The 20,926-nt window shown below is 49.4% G+C and overlaps 1 protein-coding gene across 1 annotated transcript; it reads right to left on the minus strand.

The window, feature by feature from the left end:
• Positions 1–1,658: 1,658 nt before the first annotated feature.
• Positions 1,659–18,892, minus strand: WDR73 (WD repeat domain 73). The gene is made up of 8 exons (XM_084624637.1): positions 18,784–18,892; positions 18,320–18,387; positions 14,908–14,996; positions 13,285–13,373; positions 11,468–11,535; positions 10,019–10,183; positions 6,199–6,573; positions 1,659–4,806 (listed from the first exon to the last, which is right to left on the minus strand). The coding sequence occupies exons 1-8, from the start codon at positions 18,828–18,830 to the stop codon at positions 4,571–4,573; spliced, it is 1,137 nt and encodes a 378-aa protein (XP_084480763.1). The 5' UTR covers positions 18,831–18,892; the 3' UTR covers positions 1,659–4,570.
• Between the last annotated feature and the right edge of the window lie 2,034 nt (positions 18,893–20,926).

The following is a 20,926-nucleotide window of genomic DNA, read 5'->3' on the forward strand; positions in this document are numbered from 1 at the left end:
CAGGACAGTGGGACGTGGGTAGGGGATGTGATACTAGCCTAGTGAAGGGGAGAAAAGGACAGGAAGCGTTTAGTCTCTTCAAGGATGGGGTGGTAGTGACGGCATGTAATTAGGAAACAGTGAAGCGGGAGGCTGAATACCAGGAAAATCTAGGCCATCAGATGGGTTCAGCTGCTGGGAAGTCATGAAACAAACCTTATCCCCCACCTCTGGGTCTCCTTCCCAATGTCCCAAACAACCTGGGGGAGAGTGAACGAGGGAGGGAGCGAGCGGGGGAATGGAGTGAGTGGGGCGAGGCCTCGTGGAAGGGGCAGGGTAGATCCTGGGTTGATTTTAAATTCAAAAAGTAATCTGGTGCATAAAAAGGTGGAGACTACTGTAGATGACGTTCAGTTTATAAAGCGGTGGTAATCCCAACTCTCCTCTACGGCTGTGACACTTGGGTTATTGTAGAAAACACCTGAAAACCTGGAACGCCAGGACAAGCACTTCCTTGGGAAGATCCTCAACAAAGTGGGAGAAAGAAAAGAAGGACTTGTGGCACCTTAGAGACTAACAAATTCATCTGAGCATAAGCCAGGGAGCTGTAGCTCACAAAAGCTTATGCTCAAATAAATGTGTTAGTCTCTAAGGTGCCACAAGTACTCCTTTTCTTTTTGCGAATACAGACTAACACGGCTGCTACTCTGAAACCTGTCAAAGTGGGAGGATCATCACACCAATGTCAGTGTCCTCGTAGAGGCCAACATCTTCAGCACTGAGGCAGATTATCCAGCACTGGCTGAGGTGGAGCGGGCACTGTGTGTGCCTGCCTGATGTATACTTACCAAAACAACTGCCATACGCCCAACTCACCAAAGAAGAAAGGAAATGGGGAGGCCAAACAAAATGTTTTAAAGACCCCCTCAAGATAAACATCAAGAGTGTGGCATCGACACCACACATTGGGAGACAGTAGCCCAGGATAGGCATAGCTGGCAAAGACTTGTCAAAGAGGGAACGTCTATTTTTGAGGAAAATTGACTCTCTCCTGGTCACAGAAAAAGGCCAGAAAAGGAAAGACAACCATCACGCAGCAATCGCGGCCCAACCCTGTCTTCCAACACCACCTGCAATGTCTGCCAACAAGCCTGTGGCTCAAGGATTGGACTCCTCAGTCACCAAAGGACCCATGAAAAATAAAACCTGTGAAAGACCATCCTCAACCTCGCGAGGTCACTGATGATGGAAAACAGAGCCTGTGAAACTAAGCTGCTATCTTTTTTGTTATGAGATTACAAGTTGGTTGATAAAGATAATAACACTGACATAATATACTTTGACTTCTTTAAGGCATTTAACTTACTGCTGCAAATTTTGATTAAAAACTAGAAAGGTATGAAATTAACATGGCACAGAAGTTGATTAAAAGCTGTCTGATAGGTCTCAACATGTAATAGTGAAGGGGGAATTTTCATTGAGCATGTGTTTGTCTACAGGTCCCGCAGGGATCAGTTCTCCACTCTGTGCTAATATTTTTTTTTAATCAATGACCTGGAAGAAAACATAAAATCATCACTGATCAAGTTTGCAGATGACACAGAAGTTGGGGAGAGAGAAATAACGAAGAGGACAGGTCGCTAATACAGAGTGATCTGGAGCACTCGATAAGCTGGGCATAAGAAAACAATATGCATTTTAATACAGTTAAATATAAATGTATACATCTGAGAACAAAGCTTGCAGGCCATACTTACTGGATGGGGGACTCTCTCCTGGGCAGCAGAAAGATTTGGGGATCATGGTGGATAATCAACTGAACAAGAGGTCTCAGGGTGACACTGTGGCCAGAGGAGGCATAAACAAGGGAATCAAGTAGGGGTAGAGGTTATTTTACCTCTATGTTTGGCACTGGTGAGACCACTGCAAGAATCCTGTGTCCAGTTCTGGTGCTCACAATTCAAGAAGGATGTTGATAAATTGCAGAGGGTTCAGAGACGATCCACAAGATTGATTAAACCAGCCTTACAGTAACAGACTCGAAGAGCTCAATCTATTTAGCTGAACCAGAGAAGGTTAAGGGATGACTTGATTACTGCCTATAAGTAGGTACACAGGGAACAAATATTTAATAATCAGCTCCTTAGTCTAGCAGACAAAGGTCTAACATGATCCAATGGGCGGAAGTTGAAACTAGACACATTCAGACTGGAAATAAGGTGTACATTTTTAATGATGAGAGTGATTAACTACTGGAACAATTTACCAAGGGTCATTGTGGATTTGCCATCATTGACAATTTTTAAATCAAGATCAGATTTCTTCTAAGAGCTCTGCTCTAGGAATTAGTTTGAGGCAGGTCTCTGGCCTGTTCTATACAGGAGGTCAGACTAGATGATCACAATGGTCCTTTCTGGCCTTGGGATCGGTGTATGTCCTCTACTAGTACTAACATTTTCAATATATACACAATACTGTGCGGGGTGAGCCTGGAGTGCCAGCTAAAGCTTAATCCCCTGGACTCTCTCCCTCCCCATCACCCCAAACACAATCTTGTATGTGTACTCAGTACCACAAACCAAGCAGGAAGGCAGTGATGTTGCAAAGGACAGGCGCCAACTGCTGCTGAAAGAAAACAAGGACAGGCCACAGTCTCATGGGAGCAGAGTTACACACAGCAGGCGGAAGGCAAAGACTGGCTGGAGCTCTGGCTGTGGCTGAAGACAAACATGCTTATGAGCTGAGCCCCGCCCCCACCCAAAAAGAGAGCAGAACCAGCTGAGACCGAGGCCAAAATGGAACTGAAGTGATGCACAGGACCTCTGAACAGGAGTGAATTCTTGTCCCCTATGAATCTAGCTAACTTACTCTCCCCTTGCTCACATTCACTTCCTTCACTGAGACATTCAGCAGCCTTTGCACAATCTAACACACCACTTTGTGACACCCACACTACACAAAACCCTGCAGTTAAACATATGCCAGACTTCAACAGCATATTGTCACGTGTATTTGTTACAACAATTCACCCCGACATCCTCTATCATAAGCTCTGGGCCTACAACTGGAGCCTGTATGCTCACAAGGTGTTCCATTGAAGTCAACGGGGCACTGCTCAGGCATATGTGGCTGCAGGGTTTAGGCATTCGAGTGTAAGATATTTGGGGCAGGGATTTCTGATGAGAAATCTGATGAGGTTCAATAAGGATAAGTGCAGGGTCCTGCACTTAGGACGGAAGAACCCAATGCACCGCTACAGACTAGGGACCGAATGGCTAGGCAGCAGTTCTGCGGAAAAGGACCTAGGGGTGACAGTGGACGAGAAGCTGGATATGAGTCAGCAGTGTGCCCTTGTTGCCAAGAAGGCCAATGGCATTTTGGGATGTATAAGTAGCGGCATAGCGAGCAGATCGAGGGACGTGATCATCCCCCTCTATTCGACATTGGTGAGGCCTCATCTGGAGTACTGTGTCCAGTTTTGGGCCCCACACTACAAGAAGGATGTGGATAAACTGGAAAGAGTCCAGCGAAGGGCAACAAAAATGATTAGGGGTCTGGAACACATGACTTATGAGGAGAGGCTGAGGGAACTGGGATTGTTTAGTCTGCGGAAGAGAAGAATGAGGGGGGATTTGATAGCTGCTTTCAACTACCTGAGAGGTGGTTCCAGAGAGGATGGTTCTAGACTATTCTCAGCGGTAGAAGAGGACAGGACAAGGAGTATTGGTCTCAAGTTGCAGTGGGGGAGGTTTAGGTTGGATATTAGGAAAAACATTTTCACTAGGAGGGTGGTGAAACACTGGAATGCGTTGCCTAGGGAGGTGGTGGAATCTCCTTCCTTAGAAGTTTTTAAGGTCAGGCTTGACAAAGCCCTGGCTGGGATGATTTAATTGGGGATTGGTCCTGCTTTTGAGCAGGGGGTTGGACTAGATGACCTCCTGAGGTCCCTTCCAACCCTGATATTCTATGATTCTATGATTTCGTCTGTAAAGCGTTACATGCAGCTATGGCTCTGTAACAACAGTGATAAACACAGAAAGGGATTGGAGGCTAGATAAGAGCCTAAACGATCAGACACTTATCCTGATGAAAAGTGCTATGCGTGAGCTATGGGGTATTATCCATACTGTCTGGGCCTTAGTTGCACAAGAGAGGTCAAAACGCCCTTCAGAATTAAGCTAGGTGTCCGAGTGTTGAAAGGCTGCAGCCTACATCACAGGAGCCATAGGCGTGGATTGCCTGGTGCGCTACAGTTTCATCAGTGGAACTATTCTCACGGTATTAAAACTTTACTGAACCGTTGCGGTCTTAGGTTGTAGATTTTCCCCGGGGGTGCGGGAAGCCAGCTCACACCAGCTTGGAGAAGCAGTAAGTGACACCAGCCACATGAGGGCAGCCTGAGGAAGATGCAAGAACTAAAATGGGAAAAATGGCGACAAATGAAACAGATGTTTAAAATTCTTACTGTTTTAAATAATCCAAATTCTAAAACTTATTCTGAACGATGATCTTCAGTCTAGAGTGTCCCATAGACGCAGGGTTACACGTGCAAGGGCAGCAGATTTTAGAGTGTAAATAACAGGAAGACAGATCAACTGTTCTTGTGAGACTCTGCCCAGTCCCAGACATGCAGGGAGCCATCACTTGCTGCTGATAACAACATTCTTGGTTTCCAAGGATGCCAAGCATGTGTTGTAACCAGGGGAAAGTCACTGCCGTTGTCCATGCCACTGAAGAGATGTCCTTTGTGACTAAACAGCGGCTCTGCTTCTCCACCAGACGCAGGCCAGCTCCGTGTGTCATAGATGTGAACGGTTCCATTGAAGCCTTTGTTAAAAGAATAAAAAAGAATGTCAGACTATAGAAATGGGCAACTGTTCAGCTTGGTCCAGGAGCCCTAACTTTTACTTGCCCTACACTGCAAGTTCCACTGCGAGTTCCACTGCGGAACACTGCACTCCAGTTCACACCTTCCACACAGGCAGGACAGGTGAGATCGAACAGGCTACAGGCCTGGAGTCAGAGAGACCAGGTATTTATCCACGACGGGAAAGAATCCAGTGCAGGCTCAGGTAACTTGAGAATTAATTGACCTACATTTGTACCATCCCAGCTGAGACAAGAGCTCACGTTCCTGGTGCCCCAATGGGAACACTGCCTGGTAGCCTAAATCTGCAATTGTGCGCACAGTTGGCACTGTTGAGCAGGCAGCATTTACCAACAGCTTCCACATGGTTACCGGAGTGAATGTGGATTCTCACTAGAGGCGGAAACCAGCTCTTCACATACAACAGGGTGACAGCTACTGGCATATACTACAGCACAGAATCGTAGGCCTGGAAGGGACCTCGAGAGATCATCTAATCCAGTCCCCTGCACTCATGGCAGGACTACGTAATGACTAGACCATCCCTGACAGGTGTTTGTCTAACCTGTTCTTAAAAACCTCCAGTGACGAAGATTCCACCACCTCCCTAGGCAATTTATTCCAGTGCTTAACCACCCTGACAGTTAGGAAGTTTTGCTAATGTCCAACCGAAGCCTCCCTTGCTGCAATTTAAGCCCATTGCTTCTTGTCCTATGCTCACAGGTTAATGAGAACAATTTTTCTCCCAATCCTTGTAACAACCATTTATGTATTTGAAAGCTGTTATGTCCCCCCCCCACCCCAGTCTTCTCTTCTCCAGACTATACAAACCCAATTTTTTCCATCTTCCCTCATAAGTCATCTTTCTAGACATTTAATCATTTTTGTTGCTCTTCAGGAAAGATGTGGACAAATTGGAGAAAGTCCAGAGAAATGAGGCCCCCAGAACTGGACACAATACTCCAGTTGATGCCTAATCAGCGTGGAGTAAAGCAGAAGAATTACTTCTCGTGTCTTCCTTACAACACTCCTGCTTATACATCCCAGAATGATGATTTTTTTTTTTAAACACACACACACACACACACACACCTGAGTCTGGCCAACACCAGGGCTGAGTCTGGCCCAACAAGTTTTGTTGTCATTTTAGCACTCTGGGAGATGAAACTAACAGCTTATCTCCATCATGGTCCTAGGGATCACCAGTCACATAATCTCACTCCAAACTGACAAGCCACATTATAACACAAGGCATCATGGGTAGACAGATCGCCATTGGACAAGGCTTTCAGTGCAGAGTCAACCAGATTTGAAAACACATGGCCAACAAATCCCCACCTCCCAAGAGTTACCTGAAATGGCAAGGCATCCGTCCAGAACAGGAGCCCAGGAGACGCGCAGGAACTCTGTGCTTGGGCTGGCTGCAGAAACTTTGCACTTGGCCGATTTCAGAGGCTTTGGGATATTTCTCAAGTCTGTTAGTATGAGCTGTCCTCCAGACGAGAGGCGAGCTATAGTGGGTGCATTCACATCAGAGCCCTGCAGACCAGGACCGACACCCATGCACCACTGCGCCCCACTGAGTGCCGAAGGAACAGACGTATCACCCAGGGGACTCTGCGGCTGTCGAACATCTGCCAGGCACAGCTGCCCCTTCACGCAGCAGGCCAGCAAAGTATTACAGTCCAGGAATTCCAGGCCGCTGACCTCATCGCTGCTACTGGAGGCTAAGAGAGGAGGAAGAGAACCTCAGACTTCACAGGATGCTCAGCTACAACTGCTAGGTTCATAAATTGCAGGGGTGACAAACAGATCAAACACAGGGTTAAACACATTCCCTTCTGTGGAAGCAGATTTGGAAGCTGCTTTAGAAAGTTTTCAGGCAGGACTAGTAGCAGGGAGCTGGTATATGCCCTAGGTTTATTATGGTACAGGCTCAAATGCTAAGGGCCAGGTTCTGCTCTTGCTGGGGGGAGTTAACCCCTGGGCAGAGGATGTGCACAGGTGAATCTACCCCAACACAAGGGTAGTTCCAAACCCAAATCCCCCACTCATCAAACTGCATAGGAGTAAGACTACAAGACCTTCATGACAACAGGGAGTCCCGCAGCAACCCAGTCTCCACAGGCGGCAGGGGACCCTCCTGCAGCTGACCAGCTGCCATGGGGATGGGGGAGGAGAGGGCGGGGGAAGGACCCTGCAGCTCCCAGCCACTGTGGGTGGCAGGACCCCTGTAACTGACCGGCCACCAGCAGGGCCCCCTGAGCTGTCCAAGGGCCCCCCTGCAGCTGCTGCAAGCAGCCAGCCCCTGCCTCCCCCCTCACAGCTAGTGGCAGAAGGACCCCGGAGCGGCTCAACCGCCTCGGGTGGTGGTGCCCCTCACCCCAGCTACTGGACAACAGGGTCCCCGCAGCTCCCCATTTTGTCAGGGATGTTTTTAGTAAAAGTCAGGGACAGGTCACAGCTTCCATGAACTTTTGTTTATTGCCTGTGACCTGTCCATGACTTTTACTAAAAATATCCATGACAAAATCATAGCCTTACACATGAGCCCCCAAGCTATACTCTCGTCTTCACCACTCAGAGCTCCCCTACTGACAGAAAAGCAGCACGTTGGTATGGTATCACGGAGACACAAATGCACAACGCCAGCTACCTTTCACTATCGACCTGCACTTCCCAGTGCCCCCTCAGTACAACCAGCCCCAGCTGCTGAACATCTGTAAGCCACTGGGACTGGTAATTCAAGTGTTGTCCCTCGGGAGTTGGATCTGTTGGCAGTGAAGACTTATTTAGGCCTGACAGAAGCCTGCTGTGGATTTTAAGATACTGTTCTGTTAGTGTGTAACCCAGTAAGCAAAAGGAGAACGGTGTATGTGTAAGAAATTGCAGAGTAATTATGTTTGAGAGAACAAGAAAAGATAAATTAACTAAGAATCTAGAAAAGACCAGTGTGAACTAACACTAAACCTGTACTGATGGGAGAGGAGAGTTAACAGTGGTGAGATTTTCCTGATGAGCTTCCAGCTGGTGAGTAACTGACAACTACTTGCTAAGTGTTTTGCCTTACAAGATTATGTAGACCCATCTGCTGAGTAAGTGAATATCAGTCCAACAGGGCAGAGAACCCGGATCCTGGAATGTGGAATTATCCAGGCTTTGGACAGAGTTAGGGTAACATTTACAGAAGGGGCTAAGATCCACTGACTTTCAATGAGATTTAACTACCTAAATCACTATGGCCCCTGCGCAGTGGAGTTCAGAAGTGCCAACAGACAGGTCATTCTGAGACTTTTGCATTGTGGGATTGCAGCTGGGGGACTGCTTATACTGGTACAGGCGTGCGTTCGTGCTGTCATTGCGCCAGCAGAACTTTACCAACTGGGAGCTTGTGTCACTCTGAAACGGGGAATAACCATGCTGGAAGAAATGGAGGATTTCGTCAGTAGGAGGAAAAATTAAGTGTGGATACGCACCAGGCCGTGCTCAAAAAAGGGGAGTTTTGCTGGTACAATTTTCTAGCATAAACCACAGCTGTCATAAATATAAAGGGAAGGGTAACCGCCTTTCTGTATACAGGGCTGCAAAATCCCTCCTGGCCAGAGACAAAATCCTTTCACCTGTAAAGGGTTAAGAAGCTAAGGTAACCTCACTGGCGCCTGATCCAAAATGACCAATGAGGAGACAAGATACTTTCAAAGCCGGAGGTGGGGAACAAAGGGTTTGGTCTGTGTAATACCTTAGCCGGGAACAGATCAAGGATGCAAGTCCTTCAACTCCTGTACAGTTAGTAAGTAATCTAGCTAGAAAATGCGTTAGGTTTTCTTTGTTTTGGCTTGTAAATTCGCTGTGCTGGAGGGAATGTGTATTCCTGTTTGTGTCTTTTTGTAACTTAAGGTTTTGCCTAGAGGGATTCTCTGTGTTTTGAATCTGATTACCCTGTAAAGTATTTACCATCCTGATTTTACAGAGGTGATTCTTTTACCTTTTCTTTAAATAAAATTATTCTTTTAAGAACCTGATTGATTTTTCATTGTTCTTAAGATCCAAGGGTTTGGGTCTGTGTTCACCTGTACCAATTGGTGAGGATATTATCATCAAGCCTTCCCCAGGAAAGGGGGTTTAGGGCTTGGGGGGATATTTTGGGGGAACAGGATTCCAAGTGGTCCTTTCCCTGTTCTTTGTCTAAATCACTTGGTGGTGGCAGCATACTGTTCAAGGACAAGGCAAAGTTTGTACCTTGGGGAAGTTTTTAACCTAAGCTGGTAAGAATAAGCTTAGGGGATTTTCATGTGGCTCCCCACATCTGTACCCTAGAGTTCAGAGTGGGGAGGGAACCCTGACAACAGCCTAGGAGCAACTGAAAACATTCTGCTTGGTCTACAGCACAGGTTCATAGAATCATAGAATATCAGGGTTGGAAGGGACCCCAGAAGGTCATCTAGTCCAACCCCCTGCTCGAAGCAGGACCAATTCCCAGTTAAATCATCCCAGCCAGGGCTTTGTCAAGCCTGACCTTAAAAACCTCTAAGGAAGGAGATTCTACCACCTCCCTAGGTAACGCATTCCAGTGTTTCACCACCCTCTTAGTGAAAAAGTTTTTCCTAATATCCAATCTAAACCTCCCCCACTGCAACTTGAGACCATTACTCCTCGTTCTGTCATCTGCTACCATTGAGAACAGTCTAGAGCCATCCTCTTTGGAACCCCCTTTCAGGTAGTTGAAAGCAGCTATCAAATCCCCCCTCATTCTTCTCTTCTGCAGGCTAAACAATCCCAGCTCCCTCAGCCTCTCCTCATAACTCATGTGTTCCAGACCCCTAATCATTTTTGTTGCCCTTCGCTGGACTCTCTCCAATTTATAATTTCTGACTCAAGGTTCAGAACCTTGGGGTTATATCTGGGTTCATGGCATTGCAACCACCACCCGCTCTTCTTGGCTAGGTAAGAGGATGCCAAAGCTATGTTCTGCTGCGACATGAGGTCAACATATGGAAAAGTTTGAAGATAAATTTGTTGTAAGTGCCTAAGGGACTCAGGTGCCTAAGTCTCATTGGCTTTCATTGTGATTTAGGCACTTTTGAAAATGTTCCCCTGAAAACCACTGGCTTAAAGAGTGCACTGTTTAGGTAGTCTATTGTGAAATCTCCCCCCAGCCCCAGCTTTAAATACCTGCTGTGTAGATGTTTTTCTTTGATTCAATCTCTGTAATTTGGACATTGTTGACTCTTGAGCCATGAAGGACACAGGGGGTTCTGGCCAAAGTGGTTGCAATTTTAGTCCAAGGTTTCTTGCTGTCATTTCCCGTGGGGATGGTACTTACGGATTTAATAACATCTATTTGAAAGAGACACATAATGAGCTATAACAGTGCAAGTACTGAATTACCAGTAGTTACGTTTTTGAAGTGTTTTGTGAAGATGCATTACAATTCAACCCACAGTTGATATTTTAAATCCTCTTCCAAGGGCACAAATACCTTTCACAACAGTTGAGAAGGTATGGTAAAATGGTCTATTTAGAAATCTAGACAACCCAATATAAAAGTGTTAAGCAGGTCACTTGTTTTCAGTAAATGACAGAATAAAGTAATTGCAATAAATACTTAGCACTTCTCTTCCATAAACTTCACAGTGCTTTACAAAGTGGGGATCCCCATTTGACAGGTGGGAAACTGAGGCACGGAGCAGTGATATGATTTGCAGTAGGTCACAAAGGGTCAGAGTGTAGAGCCCTTGTTTATACTGCTGAAAGCCAATGAAGTGAATGGGACAACTCCTGTGAGTAAGTGCTTGCAAACAAGACTAGGGGATTTACAATCCATCCCAAAGCAAGACAAAGACAGTAATGGGAACAGATCTGAGGTGTTCTAACTTTTAGTCTGACTGGGCTGCCGCCCTAGTGACAGCACAGAACACACCAGTGGTTAAAAACATGTAATTGTCCTTTCAGCTAAACATCTCCGAGGCCAGTTGCAGTGCAGGGAATTCAGCCATGTAATTAGTAACAATGAGTGAAGATCAACTAAATGCATCCACAGACACGTGCTGAAAATGGACTCCAGGACCTATAATCTGCTCTGTCCAGGGGAAGCTTCCCAACAATGGAAAGCTCAGATGGTGGGTCAGAGCCCCAGCTTGCTCCTGGCCAACTGCGGCTCTCTACACAACAATTTCACATTGACATACAGGCCAAAATTTCCAGTGACTAGTGATTTTGGGGGCTCAATTTGAGACACCTTAAAGAGGCCCTATTCTCAGAGATGCCGCTCACCCGCCCTTCCAGGGGGTCTCCGTTTGGGCCCCCATAATGACCAACCTTCTTTGTCCTCCATAATTCCAGGGCACTTCAATGAGAAACATTAACACTCTGCCCTTCTCTAGCACCTTCCACCCAAGAGCCTCCAAGTGCTCCACAACTAGGAGAGGATTAATACACATGACCCCCTGCCTCCAGTGTAGTAGGGAAGCTCTAGCCCTCTTGGGCAGCAGGGCTGAGCGAGTTGCCAATGGTACTTTATACGTCACCTATGTTGCAGGAGGACTGTGCAGAGAGGAGTTAGCGGCAGACTAACTCCTACCAATTTAAACTTGTGTAAGAGCTGCTCAGACATGCACTCACCAGTGTCCTCCGCTGCCAACTGCCACACTTGCAGGGAACTATCTGGTGGGCCACTTGTTACCAGCAAGCTGTGAAAACAAGGAAACCAGATGCAAGCTCTTCATGAATGGGAAATGGCCTTTCCCTTCAGGGCTGGTACATGCTGGTGATGACAGGCATGTCTGTTCTCTGCGTTTCCTCCCACCATGCCCATGGCTCAGTTACTCCCATCCTGCACCTGGGGCAGGGACAGGCACACCTGCGGCATTAAGCTATGCTAGTGCTTCCTGTGTTTGGGGACCTTGCAGGAGTCTGCCTGGTTCCCACCCCACCGTAGTTAAAGCAGCCCCAGGGTGATGTCATTTATTTAAAAAGAAAAGGAGGACTTGTGGCACCTTAGAGACTAACATTTATTTGAGCATGAGCTTTCGTGAGCTACAGCTCATGTCATCGGATGAAGTGAGCTGTAGCTCATGAAAGCGTATGCTCAAATAAATGTGTTAGTCTCTAAGGTGCCACAAGTCCTCCTTTTCTTTTTGCGAATACAGACTAACACGGCTGCTACTCTGAAACCTGTCGTTTATTTAGCATATTTGCAGCACATACCAAGACTGAGCAGAACAACATGAGCAAACACTGAGGAAGGGAGACTAGCAGAGGGGTGTGTGTGTGCATGGGGTGGGGAATCCGCTGAAGAGGTGGGGCGAACAGGTAACAGAAGTTGGCTGTTTGCATGGCCCTTGAATGGCCATGAGAAAATCCTTGCAGAGCGTCCAGCATTCTACTTGGCAGGGACACTCCGGCCCAAGAGAAGTGAGAGTCCAAGGCATAGAAGACAGTGCCAGTTGCTCAAGTCCTTGGAGAGCCATTGGGACGTAACGGACACCGAGAGCTGCTTTGCCTTTTCATTCCTGCCCTGCTTTAACGTCAGCAATGGACTCTCTGCCTCTAACACTAGTCTGAGCAAAGCTCTGGAAAATATCCAGAGAATGATCTGTGGGGGCTTGGGGAGAGGAGAGGGGAAGTGGAGAAGGAGCTTGGGTCAGTGAAGGAGGCTGTTTGCAGGAGCTGCCTCCTAAAAATGCCACCACCAGGGCAGTCTTTCTGTCCCCTATGGAGCTGTCAGTGGTTTCTCACCAGGAGGGGGTGCTGCTAACACTGCCTCTTCTCTACAGCTGCTCCCTTTCTGCTGGCTCCTCTGATGTCCCCTTCCCTGCGTGACACACGACAGGACAGCAAGAGTAGAGCGACCAGCTGCCCCATGAACCCCACCACACAAGCTTGAGCACTTCTGTACTGGGGAGGCAGGGGAAGGAGATATCCCAGCGGGTGAGATACCTAATGCACCTCTCCTGGGCAAGGCCATGTAGAAAAACTCCATAAAGGGAGGACTGCCAGAGGAAGAGAAAGAAGTGAGCCAATGGACTGCACAGGGGAGTATACACAGGAGCGCATGGGGGAGGGGCCAGGAGAGGCAACATCACATCATAGAGGGCAAGGGGGGGAAGATGGTGAATTGGGGCAACAGCAAGAGAAAGTGAGAGAGGAAACTGACCTGGCACTGAAGGGAGAAGGACAGAGCCAGAGCCCTTTCAGCTAGGGGATTTTCACATATGTTCCTGTTTTACTGGACCTCCCTTGGCAGATCACCTGAGTGTTTGGGGGGGAGGGGGGTTCTTTAGAGCCCTTGCTACATTCATTTTGCTGGCCAGCTATGTTAAAAGCTGGCAAGTCTTGTCAGGTGGCTCTTAAACTGGCCAGGGAAGGGGGAGTTTTCATCGAACAAAACAATTCAACACATCCATTCAACAGGAACCAGAAACTCCCCATCCACATACCTGGTGTCTGGCACATGCCGCAGGCTGTACACAGGGCGGTCGGAAAATCCACCACGTTCCACCTTGAAATCTCTCTCGGGACACACACCCTACAAACCAGAAGCAGACAGATGTTGTTCTTTAGCACATAATGCCGCTAAATTCAACATACCCTCACTCTTTCAAGGTAACCAGGCAATACATCAAGGTCTGTAAGGGCTGAAGTCCTCCGTCACAGTTAATACGGTCGATTTATGCAGTATTTTTCATCCCGAGAGATCCCAAAGCACTTTGAAAAACGGATATGCAGGGAGTGTTTCTGCACCCAGCTCTGGGGAGAAGCCTAGCATATGACCATTGCACAGTCTGAGACAAGACACGAGGAATACTACATCCAATACAACTCCAAGGGGATGACCAGAGCTGGGGTGTGGCCAGGCACGAGGGTTTAGCATTCCTGCTCCCAGAGTCACTGGAGGTTCCAAGGCATTTCTCATTAGCAGCCATGACTTTGGATTTACAACTCACCTAAAAGACAGCATCTCCAACAGCAGAGTGCCCCGTTCCCTCACGCTGGGGCACTGGCCAGCGGGGAGCATGCCACCCAGTAACCAAGCACCATTTTCTGCAGCACTGGGAAGCTCGTCCATTTAAGTACTAACTTAATCTGCTTCCGCTCTGCCTGGGAGATCAGCAGACAGCACAGCACAAGACGGTACAGGAGAGGTACCAATACGAAAACGTTTGTCGGGGGTTACTATGGTGTTTGTTCTAAGTGCAGAGAAATGCTAGGGGTTCCTTCAGAAACCCAAGGGTGCGAATCTGAAATGCTGCCAGTGCTGCCAGATCACAAAAGTTTCTGTTCTTGGGGTGGGGAGGAGAGTTTGTCAGAACTGAGCAGAGGTTCTCAAATGACGACACAGGGAGCAAACTGGCAGGGTGGTCTAGTGGACAGAGCACTGGATTGGGACTCAGGAGATGTGGATTCTATTCCCTACTTGCCTGCTGGGTAACCTGAGACCAGTGGCTTTGCTGCTCTGTGCCTCAGTTTCCCTGTATGTAAAATGAAGACAATGAAACTGATGTTGGATGCAGAGTGCTTTGAGATCTATAGAGAAAAGTGCTAGAAGAGCTAGCTATTCTTATTCTGCATGAGGTTCTGCATGCAGGACTGGGCACTTAGTGAGGTAGAGGAGCCCAGATTTGACTGCAAATGGATTATTTAAACTAGCTGAGTAACGAGGGTAACAAGGAAAGCAGCCCAGGAGTCTGCACGAACTAACTCCAGAGCAGCTGCCCTGCGACAAGAACCTCCTCCTAAAACTAATTCACCAAGTCACTTCTCTCTCCTCTTTCAATTCCTCCTGAAAACTTACCCCAGCCCTATGACAAGTCAGTCCACGCTCACAACCACAACGCCATACACAGATGGAAACGTCAAGATGCATCCATGCCTTCAGTGAGTGATCTCAAGGTATCTCTTGTTCTACCTTGTGTATCTAACCAGGTCATGTCTACATGCACCCTGTAAGTTCTTCAGGGGGTGGACCCTGTCTTTTTGCAGGTTTCTGTAAAATGCCTGCTGGCTGCACACATTTGGGGGAGATAAAGAATTTGAAATGAATACCACACAGCCATCATCACCTGCTTCTCTTTCACATACAGTTTTTGAGGCAACAGGAGCTGGAGAATTTCATTTCTTCTGGAGTTTTCATATCCCGCTACACAGACACCTAGAGTTACAAAAGAAACAATGATGAGATGAGTTCAGGATGAGCCTGCTCATTCACTGGGAACAATCCTCTGATAGGGAATTTAAGGATTACGGTTTTAGCTGTACTGTGGGAAATCTGTTTCAAATCACAATGTGCTGCCATTGGATCAATTTACCTCTCTCCTCTACATCTGCAGAAGTCTCACCCTTCTAACCCGTTTCTTTCTTCTACTCTGGTATTTTTTACCCCAACAAACTTCTCTTTCATTGTTTTCCCATCTCATTTTACTCTCCACAGGATCACACCGCTGTCTCAGCTACGCTAGTGCTTGCCTAGAGGCAGCAACTGGAGTTGCTGACACACACCCAACCAATTTCACTCCGCTAATGCTGCTGGAGAAAGTGTTACGTGCACAGTCCAGGGGGTGAAAGGTCACAGTAACGTAGGAGAAGCATCGCCATACAGCAGCATTCCCAATCCCCTACAGCAGCCGAGGACTGAACCTGGGTCTGGGCACCAGCATGTAATGCCTCCTCAGCAGAATGAGCTTGACAAAGATCCTGTCCCTCTCCACTGCTGCTCCTGTGAAGGCCACAGGGAGGGTGTTGCAGACACCAGCACAATTTTCTTAGACTGAGGTAAGGTTGTAGAAACAATAAAGGCTTTTATGGCAACAGCCCCTTTGGTTAACCAAAGCACTAGACTTGGCCAGTCTCCTGCTCCCTCAGAAAGTCCTGGACTGTAGGGTATGTATTACAGGGGACAGACAGAGGCAGCTTTCGTAGGGATGGCAATGTCTGGGGATATGGAGGGAGGCGAACATAGATCCACAGGAGCTGAAGGAAGAAGCTACAGGATCTCTTGAGCTGAGTTGCTGCATCAGTTTCAATAACCCTTCTCCCTCTTAGATCCTCTCCAAAGTGCCTATCCCCATGGTGTCTGGGGTTGAAGGTTTGTAAGATCTGCATCTCCTCCGTCTAGTCTACAAGACCCCAAAGTCTGCAGTTTCAGGTTAACATTTCCTAGGAACAAAAAGGTTAGATGTACTGCTGCAGAGGAGAACCGACACTGCAAAATAGTGATTCCAGCTCAGATTTCTGCTCTGTTTGTTTCAGAAAAAAATATTTTGGTTTAGCCAAACTAAAAAGTTGGTTTTGCAAGAGCACTCTCACGCTTCATGGGCACATAATTCTGAATCATCCCTCCACCAGGAATGAAAGCATGTAAACTGCTCCAGGAAGATCCACGTAACGTGGCAGGTCAGGAACACAGCTACTATAGCCAACATGAGTATACACCAATTGTTACTGCAGCCTCCCGTCCTATAGTCTCCTTTTTGTTAACAGTTCCGTGTACAGGGTCTGTTACAGAGTCTGTCTTATTACACAGACAGAGGTCAAATTGCACCTGCTTGCACTATCCCTGAATTCGGCTCAAGGTCATTGTAAAGTTTTAGGAAATGCACATGGATCTAGGAGAAGAGGCATTAAGAAAATTAATATGAAGCAAAATGAATTAATTAAATGGCCAACAAGCCATGGGTGTGGATGCTTCAGGGGGATGTTAATGGGATACAGAACATTTCAACTAGTGTCCGGTGATTAAAAAACAGTTCATAGGAACATAGAAACTGCCATACTGGAACAGATGAGCAGTCCATCTAGCCCAGTATGCCGCCTCTGACAGTGGCCAGAACCAAATGTTTCAAAGAAAAGTATAAGAACTTTTCAGCAGTAAATGTATAATAATCTACCTGAACGTAGGTCTCTTCCTGATCTCTAATAGTGATTGGCTTAAACCATGAAGCACAAAGCTTAAATCCCTGCCAACATTTTGTCATTAATTATAACATTGAATACTCCTGAAACTCCTATCTACCTTCTCTAGATCATTCATTATTTTATACACTTTTATGATGTCCTTTCTTATTCACCTCCTTCTAAGGTAACAATCTAATCTTTTCAATCTGTCTTTTTAGTAGACAGGTTTCAGAGTAACAGCCGTGTTAGTCTGTATTCGCAAAAAGAAAAGGAGTACTTGTGGCACCTTAGAGACTAACCAATTTATTTGAGCATAAGCTTTTGTGAGCTACAGCTCACTTCATCGGATGCACACTGTGGAAAATACAGATGATGGTTTTATACACACAAACCGTGAAAAAATGGGTGGTGATCACTTCAAAAGGTTTTCTCTCCCCCCACCCCACTCTCCTGCTGGTAATAGCTTATATAAAGTGATCACTCTCCTTACAATTTCTTCTGCAGTTTCCACGGTATGCGATGAAGTGAGCTGTAGCTCACGAAAGCTCATGCTCAAATAAATTGGTTAGTCTCTAAGGTGCCACAATTACTCCTTTTCTTTTTGCGAAGACAGATTAACATGGCTGTTACTCTGAAACCTCTCCTTACAATGTATATGATAATTAAGGTGGGCCATTATCATACACATTGTAAGGAGAGTGATCACTTTAGATAAGCTATTACCAGCAGGAGAGTGGGGTGGGGGAAGAGAAAACCTTTTGAAGTGATGATCACCCATTTTTTCACAGTTTGTGTGTATAACAACATCTTCTGAATTTTCCACAGTATGCATCCGATGAAGTGAGCTGTAGCTCACGAAAGCTCATGCTCAAATAAATTGGTTAGTCTCTAAGGTGCCACAAGTCCTCCTTTTCTTTTTAGTAGAGTGTTTGTAGGCCCTTGACTGTTTTCATTGCTCTTCGAACCACCTGTAACTCTAGTTGCTTGTAAATTATCACCATCTAATGGCTGTTGAGTGGCCCGTGTGAAGTACGTCTGGGGTCCATATCACAAAATTTACCGTAGTTGATTATCTGCAGTGTTGTTGTAGGCATCCCAAGATATGAGAGAGACAATGTAGTGGAGTGAAGTGAGCTGTAGCTCACGAAAGCTTATGCTCAAATAAATTTGTTAGTCTCTAAGGTGCCACAAGTCCTCCTTTTCTTAATGTAGAGGAGGTAATCTTTTATTAGACTGACTTATCTGGGTGGAAGATACAAACTTTTGAGGTACACAGAGCTGTGTGACCCAAAAGCGTGTACCTGCCACCAACAGAAGCTGATCCAATAAAAAATATTACTCACCCAACTTGTCTCTCTCCAGATTAATTAGCAGATGACCTATCCACAATCTTTCCATGGAATCGTCTGGAAATCTATTCTGTACCTATTTCTGTGGATTGACAGAAGAGTTCATCTCTCCAGGGCTGTTAAATGGGCAACTTTCACCAGCACTAAACTCACCCAAAAATAAATACGGGAGCCACCAAGTTCCGAAAACAGCGACTAATTTTGCCAAGCAAACACAAGCGAAACGACTCACTTTTTTCTCCTGCCCATTCAATGACTCTTGTCGGCTCCTGCAGCTCAAACACATGCAAGTCATGATATCTGAAAGCCACACCAACACAGCGGCATTAGACCCGGGGTGCTGGAAGAACCGGCGGGGCGCGGCGGGTAAGAGCCGCGGAGCCGATCTGTAACCCCAGGACACGGCGGAAGCCCCTTCCGGCCGGCACCCGCCCCCGAGGCCAGCCCCCCAGCAGGCAGTCCGTGTCCCTGGCAGGCAAGTCGCCCCTGCCGGGGGCTACGGCGCCGACCCGGCGGATGGCTCAAGGCGCTGTGCCCCCCAGGGCGCTACCCTCGGCCCGCTGCCCACACGGGGACCCTGAGGCAGGGGGCAGGGCCCCTCTGGGGGCGGGGGCGGGGGCTGCCCCCCCCCCCCCGCTGACCCGAGCGGCGCTGACGTGCGAACGGGGGCTCGAGCCCGGGGGGCGGGGCACTCACAGCCGCAAGGACTCCAGCAGCCAGGCCTCCGCAGACTCCTCCGCCATCCCGCGCGCCGCCCGACGAGTCACATGACCCCTCCCCTCCACGTGACGCCCGGCTGCCACGTGACACTCCCACACGTGACGCCTCTGGGCGCCTGTGATTCCTCCCCTGGCGAGGCGGCCCCGCGCCGGTCCAGCTCCTCGCTCTCCCAGCAGCCCCGAGCCCGCCCACTGCGGCTGCGCAGCCTCCGCCTCGCCCGGGCCCCTTCCACGCCCCCGACCTCAGCCGCGAGCACAGGCCTCCCTCCCTCTGCGCATGCGCACCCACCGCTCCGGCCTCGGGCGCGGGGCTGGGCCTTGTTCCCCGCCGCGGCCCGGCGCCCTGCCCAGCCTGGCCGGCAGCCCCTGGGGCACGGGTCCTCCGTAGGCTCGTGGGGCTGGCGGGGAGCGAGGCCGGTCCCCTGCCCTCAGGGCGGGGCGAGGCGTTATCGAGGTCGGGGCCGGCGAACTTGCTGGCCTGGGGGCCAGGCCGGGTAGGGGAGGCTGCGCCCCCCCCACCCGCCGGGCGTGGCCCCCCCGGGACCCCTGCCCCCCCCCGGGACCCCCCCGTCGGGGGCTCGCACCCCAGGGGGCAGGTTCGTTGCCTGGCCGCGGAGACAGGCAGCGCCAGCGCGGGCCGAAGGCGAGCTCCTCACTGAAGCGTGCAGGCAGCACCAGAGAGCGGCCCGTCCCCGGGGCGAGCCGGCTGCCCCTCGGCACAGCGGGTAGGGCGTGATAGACAGGCCCCTCGCCACGGTTTATTCACGAAGTCGCCCAACCCCCCCGCCCCCCCCATAGCTTTTAGCCGGTCCGCGTGCCTCCCCGACTTCCCTGTCCATCCAGTTCTCAAACAGGAGACCAGCGGTGAAGAACATACATGACACCTGTCATACATGACACAGACACAGGGAGTGGAGACAGTGTCTCGCCTCTAAGCAACCCCTTCCCGGAACATGCAGGTCTCCCCCGTATCTCGCTCCCTGCACGTTAAACCCCTATTTTCATTCTTCCTATCTCGTTCAGGGACTTTCCCAGCAACCTGCATTGGCCTGACTTTGGTTCGGTTGGCATAACTGCTTCATGTTTAATTTTTCCACTTAACACCTCCATTCCCTGACAGCCCCCCCCCCCCCCAGGACCCCTACCCCATCCACCCCCCACCCCACTCCCTTTCCCCTGACCCCCTGACTGCCCCTCGCCATCCCATCCAACCCCTCCTCTCCGTCCTGACTGCCCCCTCCCAGGACCCCTACTCCATCCACCCTCCCTGTCCCCTGACCGCCCCCAGAACCCCTGACTGCCCCTCGCCACCCCATCCAACCCCTCCTCTCCTTCCTGACTGCAACCCCCAGCACCCATGCCCCACCCAACCACCCCTTCTCCCTGTCCCCTGACCGCCCCCAAAACCTCTGCCCTTGACTCACCACCCCATCCAACCCCTCCTCTCCTTCCTAACTGCAACCCCCAGGACCCATGCCCCATCCAACCACCCCTTCTCCCTGTCCCCTGACTGCCCCCAAAACCTCTGCCCTTGACTCACCACCCCATCCAGCCCCCTCTCCTTCCTGACTGCAACCCCCAGCACCCATGCCCCATCCAACCACCCCTTCCCACTGTCCCCTGACCGCCCCGGAACCCTTGCCCCTGACTGCCACCCCATCCAACCCCCTTCTCCTTCCTGACCCCGATTCAACCCCTCTGTTCCCTGCCCTCTGACCACCCCAAACCCTATCCACACCCCCACCCCCTGACCAACCCCCCCACTCCCTGCCCCTTTACCATGCTGCCTGGAGCACCGGTGGCTGGAGGTGCTACAGCCGTGCCGCCCAGCTGGAGCCAGCCATGCCACCGTGCAGCACAGAGCGCCGAGTCAGGCCACGCTCTGCAGCTGCGCTGCCCCCGGAGCTCACAGCCCTGCTGCCCGGAGCATTGCACCAGTGGCGCAGTGACCTAAGGTTGCAGGGGAGGGGCCGGGGGCTAGCCTACTGGGCCAGTCGCTCAGGGGCCGGGCAGGAGGATCCTGTGGGCTGGATGTGGCCCATGGGCCTTAGTTTGCCTACCTCTGACCTAGACCATCCCTGACAGGTGTTTGTCTAACCTGCTCTTAAAAATCCCCAATG

This window comes from Lepidochelys olivacea, assembly GCF_965140295.1.
Source record: "Lepidochelys olivacea isolate rLepOli2 genome assembly, chromosome: 1".
Taxonomy (NCBI): Eukaryota; Metazoa; Chordata; order Testudines; family Cheloniidae; genus Lepidochelys; species Lepidochelys olivacea.

Bases quoted from the DNA above. Each gene is read 5' to 3' on its own strand.
- WDR73 (XM_084624637.1), bottom strand. From the start codon at position 18,830: ATGGCGGAGGAGTCTGCGGAGGCCTGGCTGCTGGAGTCCTTGCGGCT. The intron at 6,574-10,018 runs GTATTTAAAGCT...CTCCTCTCTTAG, and splicing joins GAAAAACATCTACACAGCAG to CCTCCAGTAGCAGCGATGAG. The intron at 4,807-6,198 runs GTAACTCTTGGG...CTTTTAACAAAG, and splicing joins CGGATGCCTTGCCATTTCAG to GCTTCAATGGAACCGTTCAC.